The sequence below is a fragment of the Elaeis guineensis genome, chromosome 13 (assembly GCF_000442705.2).
Source record: "Elaeis guineensis isolate ETL-2024a chromosome 13, EG11, whole genome shotgun sequence".
NCBI classification, from domain to species: Eukaryota; Viridiplantae; Streptophyta; class Magnoliopsida; order Arecales; family Arecaceae; genus Elaeis; species Elaeis guineensis.
In genome coordinates, this window is record NC_026005.2 from 72,491,935 (window position 1) to 72,515,457 (window position 23,523).

Below are 23,523 nucleotides of genomic sequence, written 5' to 3' on the forward strand. Positions count from 1 at the left end.
TCAAAGAAATAGCTTCTGCTTGCTGTCATAAATCTTGAGTTTAGTTTTGCCTCTACTATCGCTCACATTGCCATCAAAGTTGATTTTGAGAAATCTCGAGGTTCAAGGATCTTAGATAATAAACACCGACCATGTCGCTATATAAGCGATCATAGAGTCCTAAATGTCCCAAGTCATCAAGGCTGATTTGATGGACGATGGGTGAACATTCTCGACAGTCTAAGTTACAACTCTCTCTAGAGTAAACCACGTCAGCTGCCACCTCATCTCAAAGACACCACTATTTTTGGTCAACTACATGTTCTAAGCAATATAAGCTATCCTAGTGCCCCACAATTTGAAGGACTCAGCATCAATGCTCCTCGATAGTGCCTTAAGAAAAATCTAAACTAGCAACCAGTATAAGCAATCATAGGGAATACCTTGGCCAACCACCAAACCTGCATGGCTCTTGGGCAGTGAAATAGGATGTGGCCAATATCTCATCATTCGACCTGCAACAAGGACAAATAGATAGGAGGTTCATACCTTTGGCTCTTAGAATTGCCCTAGTTGGAAGGCGGCAACGTGACCTTTCACAAGAATAGGCTAACTCTTGAGTGTACTCAGAGCCTTCAAATTCAAGGCCTCATCCAATCTCCTAACTAGCTCCGCTCTGTGCAAATCTTAAAGGTCCCCGGTGACCACCTTCAGAGTATGAGCTAACTCCTAGACTCTGACATCCTAATCAATCACCATGAAGAGTAACTGCATGGGACAACATCCTCTCTGCCAGTGGAGATCTGAAGAAATGAGTCACCAGTCCAATGTTCCAACCCCTTCCTTGGGTTGGAACAGGTCACACATCTGTGTCGGCATGCTCACCTTCATATTGACAAAGGTCGACCCCACCAACCTCACAGGAGATTAGCAATCCACCTATGAGTCCCGAACGATATCTACTATATGCCCATCCTCGACCAACCACCTGATGTGGGCCATCACCTCTAAGGTTCATGAGCAGATCTCTTTCCACATGAAGGAGCTACTCCGACCAACTCTAATATCGATGCCACAAGTCCACAAGCCATACTTGGCTCTCATCACCATACTTCAAAGATGATTAGATTGAAGAAGAAATCTCAGGGCATGTTGGGTAATCAGGGTGTTATGCCTCACCAGTAGAGACTGTATACCCAACTCCCATCCCTGATTGTCTAATAAATAACATCCCAAGGCAAAATTAAGGTCCATCCTACCCCTATCTCGGTGCAAATTCCCATAAGAAAACTTCTAAAAGTTGCTCGAGCTTCACTGAAGAGGTCCTCAATAAGATGCTATTGGACATCAAATAAGTAGGAACTAAGATGAGGACCAATCTCACCAATATAACCATACCCATCATGGATAGCGATGTGGCTTGTCAGCCCTCCAACCTCCCCCGAATCAATGACTCCATCTCTAAGCACTCGGTCCTATGAAGTCTCTATCCCATAATATAGAACCCCAAATAACATCAGATCCTACACTACTTGGCAATTGTTAGCTGCTTTTTGAGCATCTGCCTCAATTGAAGCTTTTTCTTGGGACTAAAGTACATCTCTAACTTGAGTAGGTTCATCTTTTGCTTAAAGATTTTGCAGTACTTTTCCAAAATCCTCCTAAAAGCAGTAGTATTTTGAGTAGGCATCCGACCCACCCGAAGGCAATCATCCATAAAAAATAGGTGCAAGATCAACTAAGCCCCTAAAACCAGTATATAGGGTTCTAAGGCTTGCCCTATGGTTGCTGCTCGCAAAGTTATAGATAGAGCATCAGCACAGATAATAAACAAGCAGAAGAATAAGGGGCAACTTTGGCAAAAGCCAACTGTAGACCAAAAAAATTCATTGGAGTGCCATTAATTAGAATGATAAAAGTTGGTATTTGGACATAGTCCATGATTCAAACAATCCATTGTATGAATCCAAATCTTTCCAAGATGTATCGAATGAACTTCTTACTCATGCGGTCATAAGCTTTCTCTTCATATCGAGCTTGATGGCTATAAGACACTAAGTACCAAAGCTCTCTGCAATTTATACATAAACTTTTGGATAATCATTACATTATCTAAGATGTTGCAACCCCCAATAAAAATGCTTTGCTCCAAACCGATCAAGCAAGGAAGAATCGATTTCATCCTACTCACTAGGATCATACCACAAATCTTATACAAAGTAGTGCAAATGCTGATGGTCTGTAGTGACTTGGCTTCAAAGCATAATGCTTTTTTAGAAGTAGAAAAATTATCCTCTTCTAAGCTCTTGGCATCAATCTTATAGCAAAGAACTACTGAATGGTCTCCACCATCTTGTCTTGGATAATCACCCAGTATTTGAAAAAGAAGGGAAGAAAGCTATCCGAACCAAATGCTTTGTCATTCTCTATGAATCAAATCACCCCTTGGATCTCATCCGCAGACACCTCATCAATCAAGGAGATATTCTCCTGAGCTGAGACCTAGCTAGCAGGAAAGAGAAGCATAGAGGAACCATCACCACCTAACCTGGCCCTCCATCTCGATCTGAAGAAGCATAGAATCTTCTAGCTAACATCCTCTTCATTATCGATCCAATGCCCCTTAGCATCCCTCAAAGTCTGGATCTAATTTCTTTGCTTTCTGATGATGGTAGACTGATGAAAGAAATTGATATTCCTATCATCCTCTCTACTCTACTGAATTTTAGACTTCTGTTGCTATAGACCTCTACTAGCCCGCTCTCCCGGTTCTCTTTCAATTAGAGCTCCATGATGGACATTTCAATATCCTCTAATCTCCTAAAGATATCTCTATCCTCAACCTGATTCCACCACCGAAGTATGTGCCTTGTCAACTCCAGCCTACAGGTAATCCGATACATGGCATCACTTTGTGCTGGCAACCTCCAAACCTCATAGGCAATGTCTCAGGATCAAAGATAGGAAAGTCAAATCTTCTCAAACAAAAAAGGACATCGATAGGAGAACACAATATCGATGGTGATCAAGAGTGGATAGTGATAATGTAATCCTTGAAAGATGACACATTTGATGGCTGAGAAATCGTTGGATCTAACTGGCCATGGTGAAAGCCCTGAAAGTCTGCTCCCATACTCTGGCTCAACCCTGACGTTTGTTGCACCAGATGAATCTAATGTTGTCAATTAAATTATAATAAGTAAAAATATATTCTTTCTTATCTTGATGTACGTAACCATATTCATGTTTCAGAATGCATTAGTGGCATGATTTCCGCAAGCAAGCTTGTTCACTTTTGAAAGTACTTGCCAACTTGCCATGGTTGGCAAGCCAATTACCAGGCTACTTGGTTTTATGCTATGTGTGTCAGCAATAACACTCTTTGGCATTTAAAATCTCAACTTTGTCATTTTCTCGAGGACCCAAATAGCTACCACTATAAGATTGAGCCATTTACACCTTAATCAACCATATCCGCGGTTTATATGCTCAAACATGTAGAAAGGCCACATGCATATTGATCAAACTTCCATTATGAGGATCGGCAGCCTCTCAACATCTTGTTGAACATGTATCTTAAATTATTACATCAATCACGAGGATCATAAAAGTGCAACCAAGAAATTTAACCTGCAACCATTAACAGATCTTATTTTAAGTCATGTAAAAGGTTAAAAGGAAGTCTCTTCCCCTAAACAAGTATTCGCTTCTCCAAGCGAAAAAAAGTCGAGTCCCTCATCTTTACTTCTTTGGAGGCATATGTCTCGAGAAATAGTAGGCCGTATACCTCTTGTCTTCTAGTAGCCCGGGTGGGCTCGGCCGTACGTTCCATGTGTGTGGGTTCCCCCGAGCATTATTGCTAGAATGGAAACCCTAGTCACTATGTAGATTTTCCATTGGAACCTCCCTTCTTTTCAACCCAAGAAGCCATCTCCACCGCTGCCCCCCATTCTCCTCTTAGCTTCTCTTCTTCTCTTGTCTTCCTTCTTTCACCAGTACTTCTAATGGATTTGGTTTCTCCCACCGAGCATTTATGCTACGTCCGTTGCACCTACTGCAACACTGTTCTTGCGGTAATCTCTTCAGTTCACATACATGGAGACCAGCCCATCAAGTACTTAGATATATCAACGGATGAAAAGAAAGCCATCGAACTTTTATCTACTATATGTGCCTAGTTTTATTATATATGGTTGATATATAGGAAGCGAAGTTTGGAAAGTTTTGAGAATTATTATCCTATGATCGCCTTCTCCCATCCTTACTACTCCATAATATTTCTTTCTTTCCCCCCAATTTAGCTTCCTCTTGCATTATAGGTGTACGCCCTTGAAAGTCATTTCTCCTATGAAATTTTTGGAGTTGTATATATGAAAGGAGCATTTTCTTCAACAATTTGAGCGGAGATTTAATTAGACGTTTAATATATGTTGTGGAAATGTAAGAAGAGCTCACTTAAAGTCGAGCTAGCATACTTCTGATTGACTTTTCAATTCCTTTCGACATATATTTTCTTTTTATTTCATCCACTTCAGTTTTCTCATCTAGTTGTTTTGCATCATAAGAGCATACATCTTCTTCTTCTTCTTTCACTTTCCTCATCTCCGAGTCTAGACAACGGATGGGAAGGCCTATTTGAAACTGTGATATATATCTTTGTTTCGTTAGTATTGTCCTAGTTCAGATCACCTAGATAAGGAATTGCAGTTACCCAGTTGAGATTTCTTCTTGCCCTCTGAAAGAAAATCCTTCATATTGATAAATTGTCATCTCTATGCTCTCTCTCTCTCTCTCTCTCTCTCTCTCTCTGAAGAAAAATCTCTACTCTCTTACCTTGTGGGAAAAATGTTGAACTTGTTTGGAAACAGGAGCCTGTGAAGAGAGAGATCATGATCTGGGAATGTCGTACATAGACCCCTCCTAAGTTGGCAGCTCTCATGTCTTGACGGCATCTTTGGTGGTTGCAGGTCGGGGTGCCATGCAAACGGCTTATGGACACTGTGACTGTGAAATGTGGCCACTGTAATCATCTCTCCTTCCTTAGCCCCAGACCCATGGTGCAGTCCCTTTGCCCCACCGACCACCCGATGGCATTTCAGGTTTGTTTGCCGCAGTCTTCCTTATTTCTTTCACCAATCACTACCAAAACTAACCTGATGCTTCCAATATCATGTTGAATTCATGGTTGTGCGTAGCAGAAATACCATTTTCTGTGATTCAGAATCTGATCATAAAGATGGTGCAAAATGGACCGACATATCTTAATGTGAACCAGGAGTTTAATAATGACCTATGCAGCACACTGCTTTCCTCAAAAAAAAAAAGAGACCTATGCAGCACACTCCATAGTTTTTTATTTCTTTTTTTTTTAGTAAAAAAAATGACATACTACATAGAGTTGCTTAATAGTTTATAGCTTGAATTTTATTTTCCCCTTAAGTTTTCTTTTTCTTTTTCTTTTCCATTAGCTTTTGCCCACTAAGTTGCATTTTAGTTTGTTATCACTTCTATGTCATCATGATAGACTTTCATAACCCCATATTATCTCTATTTAAAAGAAAGCACCCATTTATGTCAGTGCCAATGCTAACTCCTATGGACAGCACTGATATCATGGGCTAGATTATGATGCTAGCTCATAGGCATAATGGTTCCCTCTTTGTATTTTTTGATCATATTACTTTTAGATCTGCTTCCCAGTAAGAGAGAAAGATAGGAGTGTGTAATTTCATGTGCGATTGCTTTTCACTGTCAATTAGGGTTCCTGCAATGACTGTAGGAGGGGTCAGCCTTTGCTACCACCTTCATCCACATCAAGCGAACAAATGATCCCCAAAGCACCATTTGTTGTGAAACGTAATATATTTCTAATTTTTCTATATTTCTGCTGCTTCCATTGATATATTTTGTTCTTCAATCTATTTTGGTTGATTTTTTTGGTGGCAGCTCCAGAGAAGAAACACCGACTTCCGTCAGCTTACAATCGCTTCATGAAGTAAGAAACAAAGATGTCACATCACTACTTTTACTGTTAATTTGCTTCCCAGCAGGACACGTCGTGCGTAAGCTTACCATAGGATTTGAGCTCATTATAAATATTAATTCCTCGCATAACTCGGCTGACCAATCTGCCGACAGGCATGTTGTAAGCAAGAGGATCTGACGCCAAAAATGCAATCAACCATAGCACGAAAATGATATCACATCATTGCCATTTTTGGCGAAAATGTGAAGGTGAAATAGAAGTCAAATATTAAATAACAAAGCCAATAGTAGTCTTTAGGGGACTGGAAATTTTTTTTTTTTTTTTTTTTATAGATTTCATGGACCGTAAGTTTCTACCAGTCTGACTCATATGCAACATGATTTTATATAATCTGAGGATCAGATAAACTATCTATTGTTGTCTTCCATTATGTTGGCATGCAGTCTAATCTTCCTATACAAGTTTCCTCTTATTTGTCCTTCATTGTTCCTTTTCTTCTGAAATTTACATGAGAGCCCACTCCTAATGAACCAGGACTTCCCAATGCACAAACTATGGAATCAGAACTCCTGACTTCAATCTAGCTAAATGAAATATATGGTCTGATTCCTGAAAAACTATAATGTGAATTTAACAAACCTTAGTTTAACTTCTTCTTATAGAGATCCTGGATCCAACAAAATTAAGCCTTCGTGATCAATGTCACATAAAATAGGATCATTCAATACCATGAGCTGGTGCACCATAAATATTAGCAATCTTTCTATCGTATCTGATGATTGAATTTATCCACTATTTTGTGTGATTAATTGTTCTGTCATTATTTTAACATTTTTACCCTGCTGAGGTGGACGGATGAAACATGCTTTGCTGTCTTTCATACGTTTTGTTGGTTAAATTAACATTGGATCAGTGTATTTTGGCTAGCCAAAGAGTTATGATGCTTCAATTGGGAGCTTACTAAGTTATGGAATAGGCCGATTACTCCAACTCAAACAACTAAAATTGGTGCCCTCGTGAGCATTTCCAACAAAAAAAATACATGCGAGATCATTATTGGGAGTGCAACCAACTACATTGTTCATTAATATTATGGGTTTAATTAGAATCAACAGAATTCTTTAATCATGACAGGGAGGAAATACAGCGTATAAAAGCTGCCAAACCAGACATTCCTCATCGAGAAGCATTTAGCATGGCTGCAAAGAATGTAAGATATCCTCTTGGCATTGGTTTACAAATAACAAGACATTAGGTAGTATGGAACCATTAATTTCTTATTCTTGTCTTATGTTTTGTGCTTTTCTTTTTATCACCTTGTGATCTGCATATTATAGTGGGCTAAGTGCGATCCACGCTGCTCAACAAGTGTTTCAACCCCGGAAAACACTGGAGCAGTAAGAACAGTAACCCTTCCCCTTGTAAGAGTCGTACAACCCTTCTATCTCTCTACAAATAGCAGTATTTTAGGTGGTTTCGTATACGTGGTTGCAAACTCTTTTTGGGTTGAATGGTGCAGGAAAGAGAAAATAGCCTTACAGTGGAACGTTTTGATGTTTTCGAGCAATTGGAGCGCAAAGACTAGGTTCCTAAGCTCTTTAAATTACCTAATCAACACATCAAACCTTTTCTCTTTCTTGAATTGATGTGTTTTATGGTGTATGCTTTTTGGTGGAAATCTTCCCTATGTTATATGAAACTCTGGTATATAGTAGTATGTGGTAATTGATGTTATGATTTGGAACCATTCGTATTGATGTTTCACTCGGTCACTTGCTCCCCCCTCCCCCCGGGTTCCTGTTCTCTCTGTCCCTCTCTCTCACGCACACATACATACTAACAGAGAGAGAGAGGGGGAGGTTGAAAATAGAGGACTGTCAGTGGTAGTATGAAAGATTAAGTGATCTTCCATTATCGAGAAATTCTGCAGGTAGAGTTATCTCATGTCAAAATTATTTCTGCATGCGTCCTGACCCCTCTCTCTTGGGTTTGTCCGAAATATGTCAGACCATCATAACAATTATTATGAAACAAAGGGTGAAGCTCATAAGGAGATTGTGAAGGAGGTGCACATCGATGCAAATTAAATTAAGATGTGATTGTCGAAATTTTGGAAAGGTTTTCTCCATGCATCATGATGTTCTTCTCTTTCCATTAGGTATCACCAAGGAATATTCACACATAAATTTCTTTTGTAGGTTTATATCCAGAAAAATGCCATTCATATTCAATTGATTATCATTTAATCTATATCACTTCGTGTTATATTAGCATGTCAGCCACTCTTTCCTTCCGTTGCCTTACCTGAGGTGGCCTTGTCCTGGTATCTTAGCAACCTTAGGATATTTCAGTATAGTCATAGTATTATGATCAGTGTCTTCCATGATGGTTGTGATGGAGCTCTTTAACCATGTTCTTCAAGCTCATGCCGTTTCTTTTCAAGAGACTGGCTATAAAAGACATGCCTGATCTTCTTTAATATGAACAATTGAAGAGTTACAATTCTATAGTTTGGTCCCATCAGGAGTACTTAGTAACATGGGTTCACTTTCATTGTCAACTTTTTGCCATATTTACTGCTAAATTCTAATCGAGTTTTCATCTAAACTAGTGTTTTTAATTTCTTCCTGGACATTGTTACTTCATGAAGATTAAGATGATTAGTACATTAATCTTCATTTTAGCTATCTTTATATGGGAAATTTTTTGATTAAAAAGGATAAAAAGATGTCTAAGTATTGAATGGACACAGAGTTTGGTGAAAAATGGATCATTGGAAGTTGACTGCTTATAGGGTTGTGGAGGATTTCTGTAGCTGTAGTTTAAAGTTCCAATAGATGAGCAGATCAGTCCTACTTTGGTTATAGGTTAAGTTAAGAGACTCCTAGGCTCACTTGGATTTTGATGTCTCCAAATAGACTATAGAGTTCCAACTTTCATGATTATCATTCTGGTAAAATAATACTTCTTTTTTTTTTTTTTTTGGGACATTACCTTGAATCTATGGAAATAGAGATAGAAATGTTTGTCAAAAAACAGATAATGAAAAAAAATGAGAAAATTATCCTAAAGCCAGTCAAATTCCATTTTTTTCTCTAATTAAGACTAGCTCCTTAGTTACCTCTTCCATCTATCCTGTTTTGTTCTCCCAAATCCTTGAATTGTCTTTTCTTCTCCTTCGCTTCATCTTTTTCTGCAGAAAATTTTCCTTCCCTTCATCTTTTTAGCCACTGAAAATAATGGCACAAGTTTTTCCTGCATAATCTCCTGCAAATATAATTTATGGCATACTGATATCATAATTTTGGTGATTCATTCATGATATCCATACCAACCTTTTACTATATCAGTAAGCTGTTTCTGCATGTTGGATTTCAGATTTCCCTGAGGACTAAGCGTCATGAACAAACTTGTTACTCGTATAGTTCAATTGATAACTAGACTCACAATTTTTGAGCTTACGCATTTTGTGTGTGTGTGTGTGGTTGGTGAGGGGGGGGGATGTTGGAGCGGGAGAGGACAGCACTTCACATAGAAAAAGATCTTCTAACTATAAGGAAATGTAAGAAATATTGGAAGGAACAATGGAACAGCACTTCACATAGAAGTGCTGACTCAGAGAAATTTCTTACAAATACGGAGGGCATGAACAATGAAAGAGCCAGCATTGAATCATTGGAAGCTGAAAGTTCTCTATATGGATTCCTCAAGAAATTAGTTGCCATCAACTAGGTAATGACAGGTCAGATTCAGGTTGGATCCAAGCAAGATCATGATCCACACCTATAAGTAATTAGATTTGAGTTTGGGCTTGAATTTTCTTTCTGGGTTTTGAGTTGAATATGGATGTATAATCAGATATCACTCAACTGTATAATTAATATCTGCATAACATTGTTTTTAATAATAATTATGAAACCTATGTTCGTGATTCATAGTAACCTTAAAAGCTATTAATAAGATATTAACTTAACTAGCATGATTGTCGCAATATGGCCCATATATTTGTTATGATAGCAAGTAGTTTCCATTAACCAACTAATGCTTTTTAGAGTTTAGATATGTTACATCTGATGGTTTTTGTCAAAATCAAAAACTTAATTTTAATTAAATCACATGCTGCATAGTGCATGTGTTGACACATATGAAACATCTATTTTTAATACAAAGCATTTCTATAGTTTTGAATGCACGAATTTTTATTTGATCATCGATTGAGTTATCGTTTCAGATCTTACCCCAATCTGAACTCGATTCAATAAACTTATCAATTATAATATTAGCATCCAAAGTCAATTATTTTCTAACAATTCAGGTAAAGACTATAGAATCAGCTGTCTTAAGCTTATGGGCAAACCAGCGACCTCTTACCATATGCATTCACTTCAGATTTCAGAGAAGAAAGCTTGAAGATGGTTGGTAAAAGCAGAGAGTTGGATTTGAATTGGTTGTTATTGTTATCAAATGTCTACCTAAAAAAATTAAAAATAATAATAATAAAATGGCCTGTTCTAACAACAGTTGAAACTTGGCTGCATAAAGTGATAAATTAAAATGATTGCGCTATGAGACTTTTTAACCATCAGCAACTTGCCAGCATTAAGTGCTAGTTGAATACCAGGTGCTGATTTCTGGAGGGATTTTAGTTGAATCCACTGCCAGATTAATTAGCTCAGCAGGCAATTGGCAAATGAAAAAAAAAATAAATAAAATAAAAAACGTATTAGAGGTTCTCTGGTAGGGGTGACCTGGGCGAACTCTCAGAGGTTTGGTTGCAATATAATCTGATAAATTTTAGGTGAAAGACTTCTAAAAAGGCCGATTAGAGTGGAGCAATGCATAATGCCTACATCCCGCGAGTGCTTCTTGACAAAATTTTCAAGACGATGAGCAGAGCAGAGAGTCCTTCATCCTCACAACCACCACCAAGAAACTGCTAAAAGTACTACCAAAACAAAAAAAAAAAACAAAAAAACTGTTAAAAGTGTGATCAATGAATTACCTGCTTAAATAAAAAAATATTGCAGCATATACAATCAAGAGCTAACGTTTAGAGTATTCAAAACCAAACAATCTTATCTTACTGAAACAGGCTCAACAGAAATCCTTACAGAAGACCACATCCTCTCTAAACCCAAGAGCCCACAAAAAAGACATCATCATCACGTTCAATATAGATACAATTCTCCTCCTCTTTCAAACGTAGCTAATATACCATGCAAGAGTATATCCTCCTCTCTCTGGAGGAAGTCCACAAGGCAACAGGATTTTCTGCAAGAAAGATCAAAAAGTAAACTTACATGCAATTCAAATTAGCAAAAGAAAAGGAACTATATGAACACAAATATTGGGGACATTTGCATTCTTCCAGAACAGTTCAAGTCATCTTTAGTTCTATTTTCATCAAAAGGAGTATCATTTCTAAATAAAACTTTACAAAGCAAGATTCACTTAAGTTTCGTAACAAAAATGCATCATTTCAACCTATATATTAAAATCATACACATGGCACCTATCACAACTGAAATGCAATTCAAGGAGAACAGCACAACCAACATCAAAGGAATAACAGTGCCATATGGAGTAAAAACTAAGAAAGACTTCTTTAAGTCATGAGAATCAACTCATAGAATTGGTAGTTGGGAAAATTAATATGTTAAAATACTTAAAAATACATATTATAGTTGAGGTATGTAGGACTATAAGATGCGTAGCACTCCATTCAGATTCTTCAATGATGTTAATGGCTTACCATAATCTGAGTTGAGACAAAAGTGATCCTCTCACCTTACATCAACATATTCTATAAGGGATACTTTAAGTCACCTTCATAGTATGTCCCTAGGCTAAAAGATCACCTACCTAGCCTGAAGATTTTTTTACCTCACTTTGAGAAGACCGCATCATGATACCATAAACTATGCTTCATGCCTGCTTCACTTGGAATTTATTATTATCTGTCATCTAAGGCATAAAAGCATCAACTAAAGCTTTTAAATCAATACTCATCTTTTTGAAAAAAGCTTCAGAAGATGATTTCTTGTAGAGTTGTATGTAGAAGGGAAAAACCAAGTATTATTAGGTAAGTTGATAAATTTTGACAAAGCCAGCATGGGCCATCTCCAAGCTCAGCTCAGTGACTGCCAAGCTTTACTCTCATGTACAAAGCTTTACTCTCATGTACAATGTTCATTGGTAGGACAACCATTATCAAGCATGTTCCTGTTCTTGCTATCATATGTATCCTCATGAAAGTATTAATCCCAAAGAACATCCTTTTAGGAGTCAAGTGCATGGCTTGACTCCTGCAGACTCATTTGAAAAAATATAAACAAACTCCAGTTTATTAATGGAAAGGGAATGCTAAATTTAAAGTTTATTCAAGCCTTGGCATTTCATAGGCAAAATTTCTTACAGATGGCAAACTATTTACACAGAATGTCCTAATGCACCAAATTTCTGTTCATAATGAATGACGATATCCTGTCTTTTAAATAAAACTCAATATAGTAGGTTCTAGAATGATCTAATAAAAATTGCTACATACATAAATTTGCATTTATTCATTCAAACATTAAGAAAGGGTCACTACAACACCGATTGTGTCACTACAACACCGATTGTGTCACTACAACACCAATTTTTGTAAAGCATCTTAAGAAAGGGTGCTTTGCAATAATAACTGTGCTCAAGCTTTTCCATTGAAATAATAGACTTAGCAATATATTGTGATCTTTAGGGCCTTGATGTAAAGGCAAGGAACATGTATGTCTGATAGGTATTTATCTCAAACAGTGAACAAGCAAAAGGTGAAGCAACTTAAATTCCAAAATTTTCATACATAAATCAGCACATGTCATTAAGTTATACATACTTTTACACTTCTACAAACTCACATATTAAACTCTATTATTTTAGTGGTCTGATGGAAGATAACTACATATGACATCTATACAATATGTAGAAATACATAGCATAAATATCTAAGAATGCCATACCCATACCTGCATAAAATTGTAGCATTCTCTTCCAATGGATTCATTTTCAGCAATGGCAAAATATGCCAAGAGGGGGTAGTGGCCAATATATGATGCATAGCTATCACGTTGGATGTTCACTGCCATTCACTGCATTGAAAAAGTGGGACAAACAAATTTAGATCTATAAACTCATCGAGCTTATGAAAGTAGGTAAGAAGGGACATGATCTATCAGTATTTAGAAACTCAATCTATTCAAGTCAGCATGCCCTGTACCAACATACTTAGCTTGAGAATTAATGTTAAACCTGTTGCTGGCCTGAGTATTTAAACACAAAAAAAAAAAAAAAAAAAAAAATCCATTCAAACATAAATTGTAAGCAAAAAATATTAAGTGTTATCTTAAGCCAAAATTCTGATTTCATGGTAGAGAATGATTATGCATATGTACTAAAGTGTGAACAAAAACATCCGAAATCAAAGCACAAAGATAACCATCAATCCTGTGATGATCATGCTAGAGGAGCCCAACATTTCAAAGGAGATAACGCCGTACTCTCAAAGTAATCTACCTTCAGGCATGGGCTAAGAATTAATAAGATAACAGGCCTACAACCAGCTACCTAAATCAGCTGCTTTGGTGCACTCGAAGACTTAGTGGGAACCTACACAGACTCTTACAGAACAAGGACTGCAGTAAAGCAACTTTAAGCACTGTGTACTTACTTTCATCCTTCTTAATTGATGGGAAAAGGAAAAAGAAAGACCAGTCAACATCTGAATAAAGAAAACTAGATGTATCCAATGCAATATAGCTACTTATAAGAAGGTCCTTTATGAAATGATACATGGAGATAAAGATACATAGAAATTAATGCACATGTTAGTAACAGGGTGACAGTAAGGTCATACATCATAACCTTCCAGTCTATGTCCCAGCACACAGAAAATGGTATATTGGTAAAAAGAAATCATAATAAACATACTTATGAGTTTTAATATCATTGAGAAAGAGGGTTTTATTTATTTTTCTTTTTTTCTTGGGTAAGCCATTACAAAAAGGGATGACACAGAAAATGTCCCTTGAGCTGCCATTTGAATTTCTCCAAATTATTTAAGCTATGCACTAATTATGAGTCCTACATTAATCATAAGTAATTAATTGTTTGATACTTTGATTAATGTCCTTTAGTTTTCATGTGAACTTCTAGGATCATGTGTCATCACTTAGTACTTCACAATGTCTTTTTTCATATTTTGCACTTTCATCCCTTATTGTCAATGGTGAATTGATTGTTTTAATTATTGCATAGAGATGGGGACATGTCTCATGCCTATGCCTATATATAGCGGCAATTTGTATGGAATAAGACATTTAGTGATAAATTTGCTAAGTTGAATGAAAATTTAGCCTTTGGCATCAGAGTTGGAGTTTTTCCTTTTTATGTTATGCTCCTATCCTCTTGGTGGATGCCTTGTGGAAGAAGAGCATTTACCCGATTCCACTTGCACTACCTCCTTACCTCTGACACGGCATTTGATCCCCTAATTTTGGTGGCAAGGGATATAAGGTAGAAAAAAGTAAAGCTCGAAAGAGAAAGAGAGAGAGAGAGAGAGAGAGAGAGAGAGAGAGAGAGAGAGAGAGAGAATTTTCTCGGTGATTAGTTCTTGTGAGAGCATTTATTAATTTCTAGCTGGAAAATGCTTCATTTTAGCCCAAATTGTTTATAAAAATCATGGATTGGTAAGGATGCAGGAGGCTCAGCCATTATCACCGAGTGCTGAAGCCTATATAAGAGCGGGAGCAGAGTGGTAGTTTGGAATTGTAAGATGATACTTTCTCCAAGCTTTCAGTATATTTCTCCTACAAGCTTTTAAGCTCTTAAACTTCAAGGTTAAGCCTCCTCCCTCCTAGCCATCTATGATCATGCTTAAGCCTCTTCCATCTCAAAGCATAGAAAATTTGAACTGATACTGATTTAATATAGGTTGTAAAACTGATCGCCTTGTCATCTACCAATTTTTCATCTACCTAAAAGAAAATATCCTATTGACTGTTGATTTGTCACTTACCTTAACTAGTTTTATGGTGAACTTTGCACTCAATCTCATTTCGGAGCCTTCTAACACTGCATCTTTCTCTGTCTCAACCTTTTCCTATACCTCAATTCTAGCACTCTCTGTTGAAAGAATTATATTCAGTTGTTTATCCATTATTGAGTTACCTATTGTTTCTACTTCTCAGAAATTAATCAAAAAGCCACAACAATTACTGGTTTCCTTTTCCTAGTATTCAAATAAACTTATTACTTCACTATCTCAATTTCAGTTGATTTTTCCACATTTTTAAATTTTTTTTTTTAAAAAACACATAGTCCATACAAAAATCATCCACCATTCCTCCATGGAGGAGAAGCAAAATGATAAAGAATTGGAACCCAATTGTGGAAGAACAAAACACAACATCATTATAATAGGTCTCTTGGATATGTAGACTGGCTAGAAGCATTGAGATAATCCACTCATTAGGTGGAAGAAATGGGAAATAAACTGATTTCAACCCAAAACTCAACCCTAACACCTCATCTAACAAAGGCAAAATAGTATGTTTCTTTAGGTGCCCCCTGTGACAAGTCTCCAAAGCATTCATATATGTGTTATTTTAATCCATCCTATTTCTCACTAAAACTTTATACTGATGAAGTTGTGACCATGATATTTGACAATTATCTGTGACTAATCCAATGCTCTGGGAGATATTTATTTGGCCTATCCATAATTACATCCATAAAGCAAGATAAAACCAAAGTCATCATATAGATGTATATTGTATATATTCACCAATTTTGTCACAGAAAACTGAAAACCCCCCCTCTATGTCAATAGTTTTCCCAACTGCAATTTCCACCTGGTCAGATTCTATAGGATTTGCCCAGCTACCCAAAAATAAAAAGAAAAAGCAGAGGGTAAGAATTTATTGAAATTTTGTCTTCTGATGGATCTAAATTAATTCAGATGTATAACTTTCCCTTTGAAAAAGAATTTCTAGAAATGAAGAGAAAGCATAATTTGTTTTTCTTGCTTCTTCATTGCATAGTTTCTTCTTATAACAGTTGTTTTACCTAATCTAATTTCTCAAATTACTTCATTTTACTCCCTCCTCCATAAAAAAATGAGTTTCTTTCACTCCATCGGGCTCGAGTCTGAATAATTTTCTAAACTTCCCCTTACACCAATCTTTCTTCATTTTTTTTCCTGACTTGTCTCAGCACACCCCAACAGAGTGCTCTAAAATACCAAAAAATAACATAATATATTTTCACTCCTTCTACCAGTGTCATGAAGAACAATTTGCTATGCATATCACAGCTAGATCGAAGCTTCAAATTCAGCAAAGATATATTATCAATCAGAGTGCCTTTAACTCTTAAAAATAAAAAAAGAAGTGCAGCTTTATTTGTTTGAAAAACTGAAAGAGTGACAAAAATAAATATTCCACAAGTGGATTACATCCAATCCATACTGGAGGAGTGAATTTTCTTTAGAGTTTTAAGTGATTCTACTTATTTTACATGCTGAAGTATACAGTTTGGCAGACTGTCAATTTCCCATGTAAGCTAATTAATCATTTCTTAAGAGAGTCAAATAACTTCCCTCTGTTCGCAACAATATCAAGTATCAGATTATACTCCCACCCTAAATAGCCTTGCAAATTTATGGCCATATGCCACATGTACTAAATATGGCTAATACCAAAGCATATATGATCCATGAACAAGTTCAGGTAGAAGCAGAGTAATCAAACAATCCAGAATAGCAGACAAATAACCAACCATGTATCAAAAGGATGCAATAACTAAGAGATGATATTAATACTGAAAGAAACTAAGCTAAGCATAAATAATAACGAATCAAATCCTAAAATTATTTCGATACCTAGTTCTAGCCATCTAACAATGTCGACATCTTTTTTATGTTTTAAGTATCAAACTACGAACTATGGTTTCTAAAAAATTTATAAAAACAAATAGCCCTAGAAGGGCACGCAGTCTGATTTAGACATTAAATTCAAGCCTATAAATTTTATGCACATTTTCCTTCGCTTTCAACTCCGGTGAGCATTTGGGGTTCAAATTTAAGCAAAAAGGAGACTAATCGACGAACAAACACTAGCAAAAGAGAGAACTTCAATCCAAAACACCACAGAGGAGAAATCGGAGTACCTGCGTGGTTCTCGCTGGAATTTCGCCCACGAGCTTGGATATAGGGTGCACGAGGCGGCGGGAACCGCGTGTACAGAAATTTCTGTGCGGCCTCCGAGTTGAACCTCATCTAAAAATCTGGCTAAATTGTATTGTTTAAGTATCTGAGTTCTGTATAGATCATGAAGATCTTCTTAACACACTGCTGTGGGACTAAACATCGAGACTCATACGACAATATCCCATGGACCTCATGGCTTTTGGATTAGGTCAGCTTTGATCAGGAACTTTTTCAAAGAAGAAAAAAAAAAAAAAAAAATATTTATATCTTTTGATCAAATATAAATATTCAAAATCTTTCCAATCGATATGAGATTAAAAATACTGCACAAAGATTCCCATAAAATATATAAAATATTATTTAATAATAAAAAACATCTCATGTCTCCTTGTCATGCATATATATATATATATATATATATACATATATATATATATATATATATATATATATATAATACATTTTTAAGATCCAATGCATGATTTAAGGTGTTTTGGATAACCAAGTGGTCCAACAAAGATAATTCTTTCTTTTTTGAGACAAAAAGCCATCCATAGTATGGTGGCCATTTATCAAAGACAAGATTGGTCTAAGTAATTGATAAGTTATGTATTACTCTTTTGTAAAGCAACCTAGCTAACATTATATGATGAATTGAGCAACAGACATCTAACTTAATTATTAGCACAATACTACTTTCATGCAAATTATTGTTATATGTATCATTTTCACAGTTCATCTTTCTCCCAAAATTACATGGTAGATATTCGACATCGAAGCCAAGATCTATGCATGCGGCAAGTATTGCCACGGTAGCTATACCTCTCCACCCAAGAAGAAAAGATTATACATCCAAGTATTTGGTGATCAATTTTAAGAATTTAAATATTGTTAATAATAGTATGGTGGTCAATTTTTCATGAGGCTAAACCCCATCTTTCTATCTTTATTCTCATGCCATCATTGAGGGCTACACCAACCTGAATCAAACCATCCCATCTGAACTAAAGTTTGGTGTTGTTTGGCAAAAAATGTAGAGCAAAACATATCAATAAATCAGTGGGCAAAAATGGAGAGCAGAAAAAAACATCAGTGAATCCATCAGACCTGGACGGAACATTCTGCTTACATGGCCATTAATTTTCATTGGCTCATATGGAGAGAATTAGAGAAAGTTATATAGTGCATGATCTTTAGAAATAAATTTTCAAGTGAAGAAGATATAACCAAGTTAATTAACAGCTTTTTTTGGTTGAATTATCTTCACTTTCTTCTTGCGGGACTGCGATTGCTATTAAAGTATTCCAACAAGCTAGGATTTCAGTGAGCAAATCCAGTTGTTTTTTTCCTTTTGTTCTTTTCTGGATGGAATGTAATCTCTTCTTGTTCATTAGCTTTTTGTTCTTCTCTTTACAATTCCTTCTTGGTTAACTTCAGGCACTGTTTTGTGCATCCAACCAGGTCATCTGTCCATGGTAGGCCTGACACAGAGAAAAGGGTAGATTAAGTGTCATCATTTTATTGAGCTGAAACATGTCCGCTGTTTATACTCCAAAAGGAAATGTTCTGTTGGCCCTCAAATGTGGACAGATTTTGGCTATCTAGCCGTTAGATTTCCTGACATGCACGCGTGCAAGACAGGAACATCTCATTCTCACCCTCTTCTAAAATGATAGAGTTTGTCCCCCGCAATCTATGGCTGTACTCAAAAACAAATGGAGTGGTCTCCTCCTCCCTGTTTGTTATGGATGGTCCCTTTGTTTCGCACTGTACCCACTCTCCTTCTCTCTCTCATATAACTGTGATAAACAACTAGAAAGACCCCACGTTTATAAATTTTTTGCTGCACAATCTTACATCCAATTTTTTGTTTCCTTTTATGGGATGACGAGAATATAACATGGTTTGGCCTAGTCGTGCTGAAATTCTAGAACGTTCAAATTCCGACCTAATTTGAGTCTTATGCATACAGATGTTGTGGGGCCCCTAAAGATGCTCAATTCTGATTTTACATGTATTTTCCATTTTCACTCTCAATAGTGGAGATCTATAAATTTCCAAGGACAACCAAACACTGATAAAGTCTTGCTTCATAAGGATATGGTTTGCTTAATGATCAGTTCAGTTGTCTTAGAAAAGATGAGATGCATTAAGGACTAGAACTCTTGATCCGTCCTATAGTCCGCTTCGCCCAGACCTAACCTAGAGGTGGCAATCAGATCAAGTTGGACAAGACATAGGTCAGATCTTATAGGAGATATATCAAAAATCTATCAACCCAAATCTGATCTATTTATTAAATATATCAAAAATATAGATCTTCATCTTATCATTATATTAACAGATAATCTAATCCGATCTACAATGAGTTGAAACAAGATCAATGGATTAAATGGTTAGGAATTGGCCCCTAACCTAATCCATAACCAAATTTCATAATTATGCCTTAAAAAGGTTCTAAATTAAGGAAAGAAACTATCCCAAACCTACGGATTAATGTATTGGATCTTCTTTCTACATCTATTATAAGATCCATTACCTTGAAGCCAATTTGGGTTGGATCTAGGTCAAGTTAGACTAACCAATCCAACCCAATTTTCCCACTTGAAGCGATGGGAAAGGTCTACCTTTACAAGAAGAGGAGGAAGTGGGGAAGGATCCATTGCCTAGCTGTAATTTTTAAATCTCTATAACTTTTATGGATTTTAGTTGCTTTGATCTAACAAAAGACAAAAAAGAAGCATTGGCTATTGAAGGACATTTCCCCCCTCCTACTTTCTTGTTTTCTGTAATATATCCTTTCTTTTGATCATCATTTCTGTAATATGTCGAATCCATAATTAAATTGAGTAAAACATGTTTGGTGATGAAAGGTGAGATCCACTGTTATTAATTAGCATTTGGGGTTGGTCACTACCAAGTTTTGTATCTAAGCTAACAAGAAGCATTAGATGAGTAGAATATCAGAGCACCATTCACTGCCTCCACCTTTTAGGTCTCAAATCTAGTTCCAGGCTATCAGTATGGAGCAGTGATAATTCATTGTGATATAGCAGCACTAATTGTGTGTGTGTGTGTGTGAGAGAGAGAGAGAGAGAGAGAGCTTTGCAAGAACAAAAAGTAAATTTTTAGTATAGACATGAACAGACAGAAGAAGCAGATCAACAGAAACAATAGTAACTTTACAACAGAAGCTTCTTCTGTTCTATTTTCACTCCAAAGAGAAACATCTGATCACAATCAATTCCCATTCCCATATATAAAAAATATAAGGAAAAAAAATTGAAACAAAAGAGTGACAGAGAATATAGTTTCTTAAAATGGAATACTTGTAATGGCAGCTCCTCTCTCAATCATCTCTACATCTGTGGTCCCATAAACAGGCAGTCCACTTGAGAATTCCCCAAAGTCAATATTCTTCAGCTCAAACAGATCAGAGCTGGAGTCACTTTCCCCTCCATTATCCTCCCTACTTTCCTCCTTTCCTCTAAATTCCTCCCCACATTCCCCATGCTTCTCCAAGAACCCCTCCTTGTTTCCATTCAACACCCATCTGTTCTCCAACAACCCTTCATTCCAAGCCACGTTAGGCTTCCCACCACCCAAAACCTTGCTTTTGCCACAAAGTCTATCACTGAACTCAACTCTCTCAGCCAGCCAAGTCTCCCCTTGTACTCTTCTCTCATCCCAAACCTCTCTTTGTGGACAAAAAGCTGCCAACTTTGGCTGGCCATGGGACTTAGAGCTGCTGCACTGTTCCTTCTGCGACTTTGCAGGGATGTTGGTGTGAGGGGGAGGGGTGCTAACTCCACTGCTCTCAGAAGAGTAGATGGATTTGGAGTCACTGCTTCTTATGCTCTGGAATTGGCAACTCCTCCTACTTCTCCTTCCAAGCCTCTCTTCTAACTCTCCATTCTTTGATGACTTGGTGCTGCTGGTATGAGACTTGGATTTCTTTTTAGAAGCAGTTTGGTTAAATATAGAGTTTAGAAAGCTAGCCAATCTACCACCAGGGGAGCTTGGTTGCTTACCCTTGGTCTCCTTGGGATGGCATTTCTCCATCCTTCGGCACTCTTGGGGAGGTACGGTCTTCATTGGTATGTCCAAACTTTTCCTTTCTTCCCGTATGACTCTCTGAGGACCAATTCTTCCGGTGAGACCAACACCATCGATGGCACCGGCAAAGTAGCGCACCGCCTCAAAGACGTCGAGCTCACCGGAGTTGTGCCGGCGGTGAGCCGAGGGGGCGCTGTTGTCAGTGTCTGACAACGCGATGGTGGACATTCTAGAGGAGAAGGACTGGGTGCACAGGGACATGGATGTGTGGATTCCCTGCATGGGGTTGTTGGATGGTTCTTGTAGGCTAGAGATAGTGGAAGAGGCTTGAGAGACTGGACCTTTGGAATGATGGAGAGTGGACTGGTGGGGGGTGGGGTTGGCGGGGGGGGTGGGGGAGGGGTTGAGGGAGGGACAACCCTTTTTAACTGCACCCACCACCACCAGAACAATGCATGCTTGAGGTCTGCTTGATGAGAGACAAACTTGATGCTATTTATGTTGCCCAACAGTACAGAGAGGAGGGGAAAAGGCAGCAAGGTGTGATCTTGAACAGATTCATCAAAAAAAGAAAAAAAGGTGTGGTCTTGAACAGTGCTACGTTGTGATGAAGATGTTGGGAAAAATGAGTTTAGTCTCTTTTGGTTTATTGGCCAGGCTTCATTGGAGGAGATTTTTGGCTTGATTGGGCTTTCATAAATATGTCAAAAAGAGAGACATTATTCTTTTAACTGCTTTTGGATTTTATATCCACCAGGTAGCTTTTACTAGGAGCCAAAACCATCTCTGTCTTATGTTGTGAAGAAGATGCTCCACTTTTTAGGAGCCGATCAGGATATGGATGTACCCAAGGGAGGTTCTTTTAAAACCTTAAGCTCGCATTTTTCAGCAAATATGATTAAAAAATATTTGCAGAACCATCTCCATCTCCATGTTATGAGAAGAGGAAGAGGGGAGAAGAATGATAGACATGAGAAACACGAATATTTGCTTCTTCAAGGCTTGTGGTGTTTCTGAGAAGATCTCAAAGTACATATTTTGAAAGGTTTCTTTCAACCATATATTTGTAATGTACCTTCTGATTATTTCTTTGAATGTTGTTTTGGGGTTTAATTCTTGGATGCTTCTTTTGGCACAGAAGTTACACCTTAAAAACAGGCTTCCAACCATATTGTTATAGCTATGATGGTCTAATGCTGAGAGTTGCATAATATTGTAAGCAATCATTAAGTGAAAATTTAAAAGAAAACTAGTTAATTTGACACTAATCTTCTTTTTCTTTTTAGAATGTGGTGGCTAATTTAGCATTACTATGTCAAACTATAGCTTTGTTTGATTAACAATGTGCAGTACTATTCTTCAAAATTATTTCTTAAGAAAAAAGAAGTCTAAAAGTAATTTATCATTAAATTTCATAAAAGAATGTTCTATTAAAATATAGATAAATTACTGTTATAAACATCCACATCTATATGTGACAGTCATTGTGTGTTTTTGAGTAAGAGACAAGCATGATGTTATCCAGCTACAATGTGCATTGTAGCTCAGACTGTGATAATGGCCGTGGCAGACAACCATGCTTGGAATGCTGAGGGCTTTATGTGACTTCCCTCCATCACACAGTATTGTCTCCTGTGGATTTTTAATAGGCATGCTAACTTACTCAAGGCATCCAATTATCTACATTGCTACTACTTTGGCAATAAATAGGGGCAAGACCAGAGAATAATGGGTATGTGGTATGTAGGTAGAATTTAAAAAAAAATCATTTTTAACTTTAGTGGCCCCCCATAGGGAGAAATTATTAGTTAGTCTAGATCCACCAACTTTGCAAAGGACCAGTTCAATGATGAACGAACATGCACAAACACCGACAACAAAAAAATAGAAAGAATAGGGAGCAATGCAGGCATGTTTGTGCATATTGGTTGATGGTTGAATTGATCCCCATCAGTTCAATGCTGAATCCAATCCAATTAAAAATTTTGCCCATATACAAATGAGAATAAGTCTGACCAAATTACTTGACTCAACTCTACATACATATTTTAGAAGAGTTGCTTGAGCTTATCTTAAGCTCAAGCTGAGCTTTTTAATGGCTGGACTCAGCTAAACTTTGAGTCAATCTTTAATTGAACCAAGCCTAATTTTTCTACTATTTTTTAAATCGAGCCATTGTTCAAGCTCGTTTATGCTCGAAGTAGAGCTTTATAAAAGTATTTGAGCTTGGCTAGTTAATTGTTCAACCCAATCAAATTTG

At 37.0% G+C, this 23,523-nt stretch overlaps 2 protein-coding genes and 1 long non-coding RNA gene across 5 annotated transcripts; 1 reads left to right on the forward strand and 2 right to left on the reverse strand.

Moving 5' to 3' along the window:
* The first annotated feature begins 3,887 nt into the window (after positions 1-3,887).
* Positions 3,888-7,666, forward strand: LOC105056072 (protein DROOPING LEAF). The gene is made up of 7 exons (XM_010938137.4): positions 3,888-4,052; positions 4,947-5,078; positions 5,739-5,835; positions 5,926-5,974; positions 7,100-7,175; positions 7,303-7,386; positions 7,485-7,666. The coding sequence occupies exons 1-7, from the start codon at positions 3,984-3,986 to the stop codon at positions 7,548-7,550; spliced, it is 573 nt and encodes a 190-aa protein (XP_010936439.1). The 5' UTR covers positions 3,888-3,983; the 3' UTR covers positions 7,551-7,666.
* Positions 7,667-10,315: 2,649 nt separating this feature from the next.
* Positions 10,316-17,421, reverse strand: LOC105056071 (uncharacterized). 3 transcript variants are annotated; one of them, XR_012136149.1, is made up of 4 exons: positions 17,168-17,421; positions 12,970-13,092; positions 11,050-11,236; positions 10,316-10,910 (listed from the first exon to the last, which is right to left on the reverse strand). It is a non-coding gene; the product is annotated as an uncharacterized lncRNA (long non-coding RNA). The 3 variants fall into 3 exon arrangements; XR_012136150.1 differs by having other exon boundaries at positions 11,077-11,236; positions 17,168-17,420; XR_012136148.1 differs by lacking the exon at positions 10,316-10,910 and having other exon boundaries at positions 10,951-11,236; positions 17,168-17,414.
* A 3,017-nt stretch (positions 17,422-20,438) lies between these two features.
* On the reverse strand, positions 20,439-22,272 carry LOC105056114 (protein BIG GRAIN 1-like E). Its single transcript, XM_010938191.4, has one exon. It carries the CDS (start codon positions 21,543-21,545, stop codon positions 20,523-20,525), a length of 1,023 nt encoding a protein of 340 aa, XP_010936493.4. The 5' UTR covers positions 21,546-22,272; the 3' UTR covers positions 20,439-20,522.
* Positions 22,273-23,523: the final 1,251 nt, after the last annotated feature.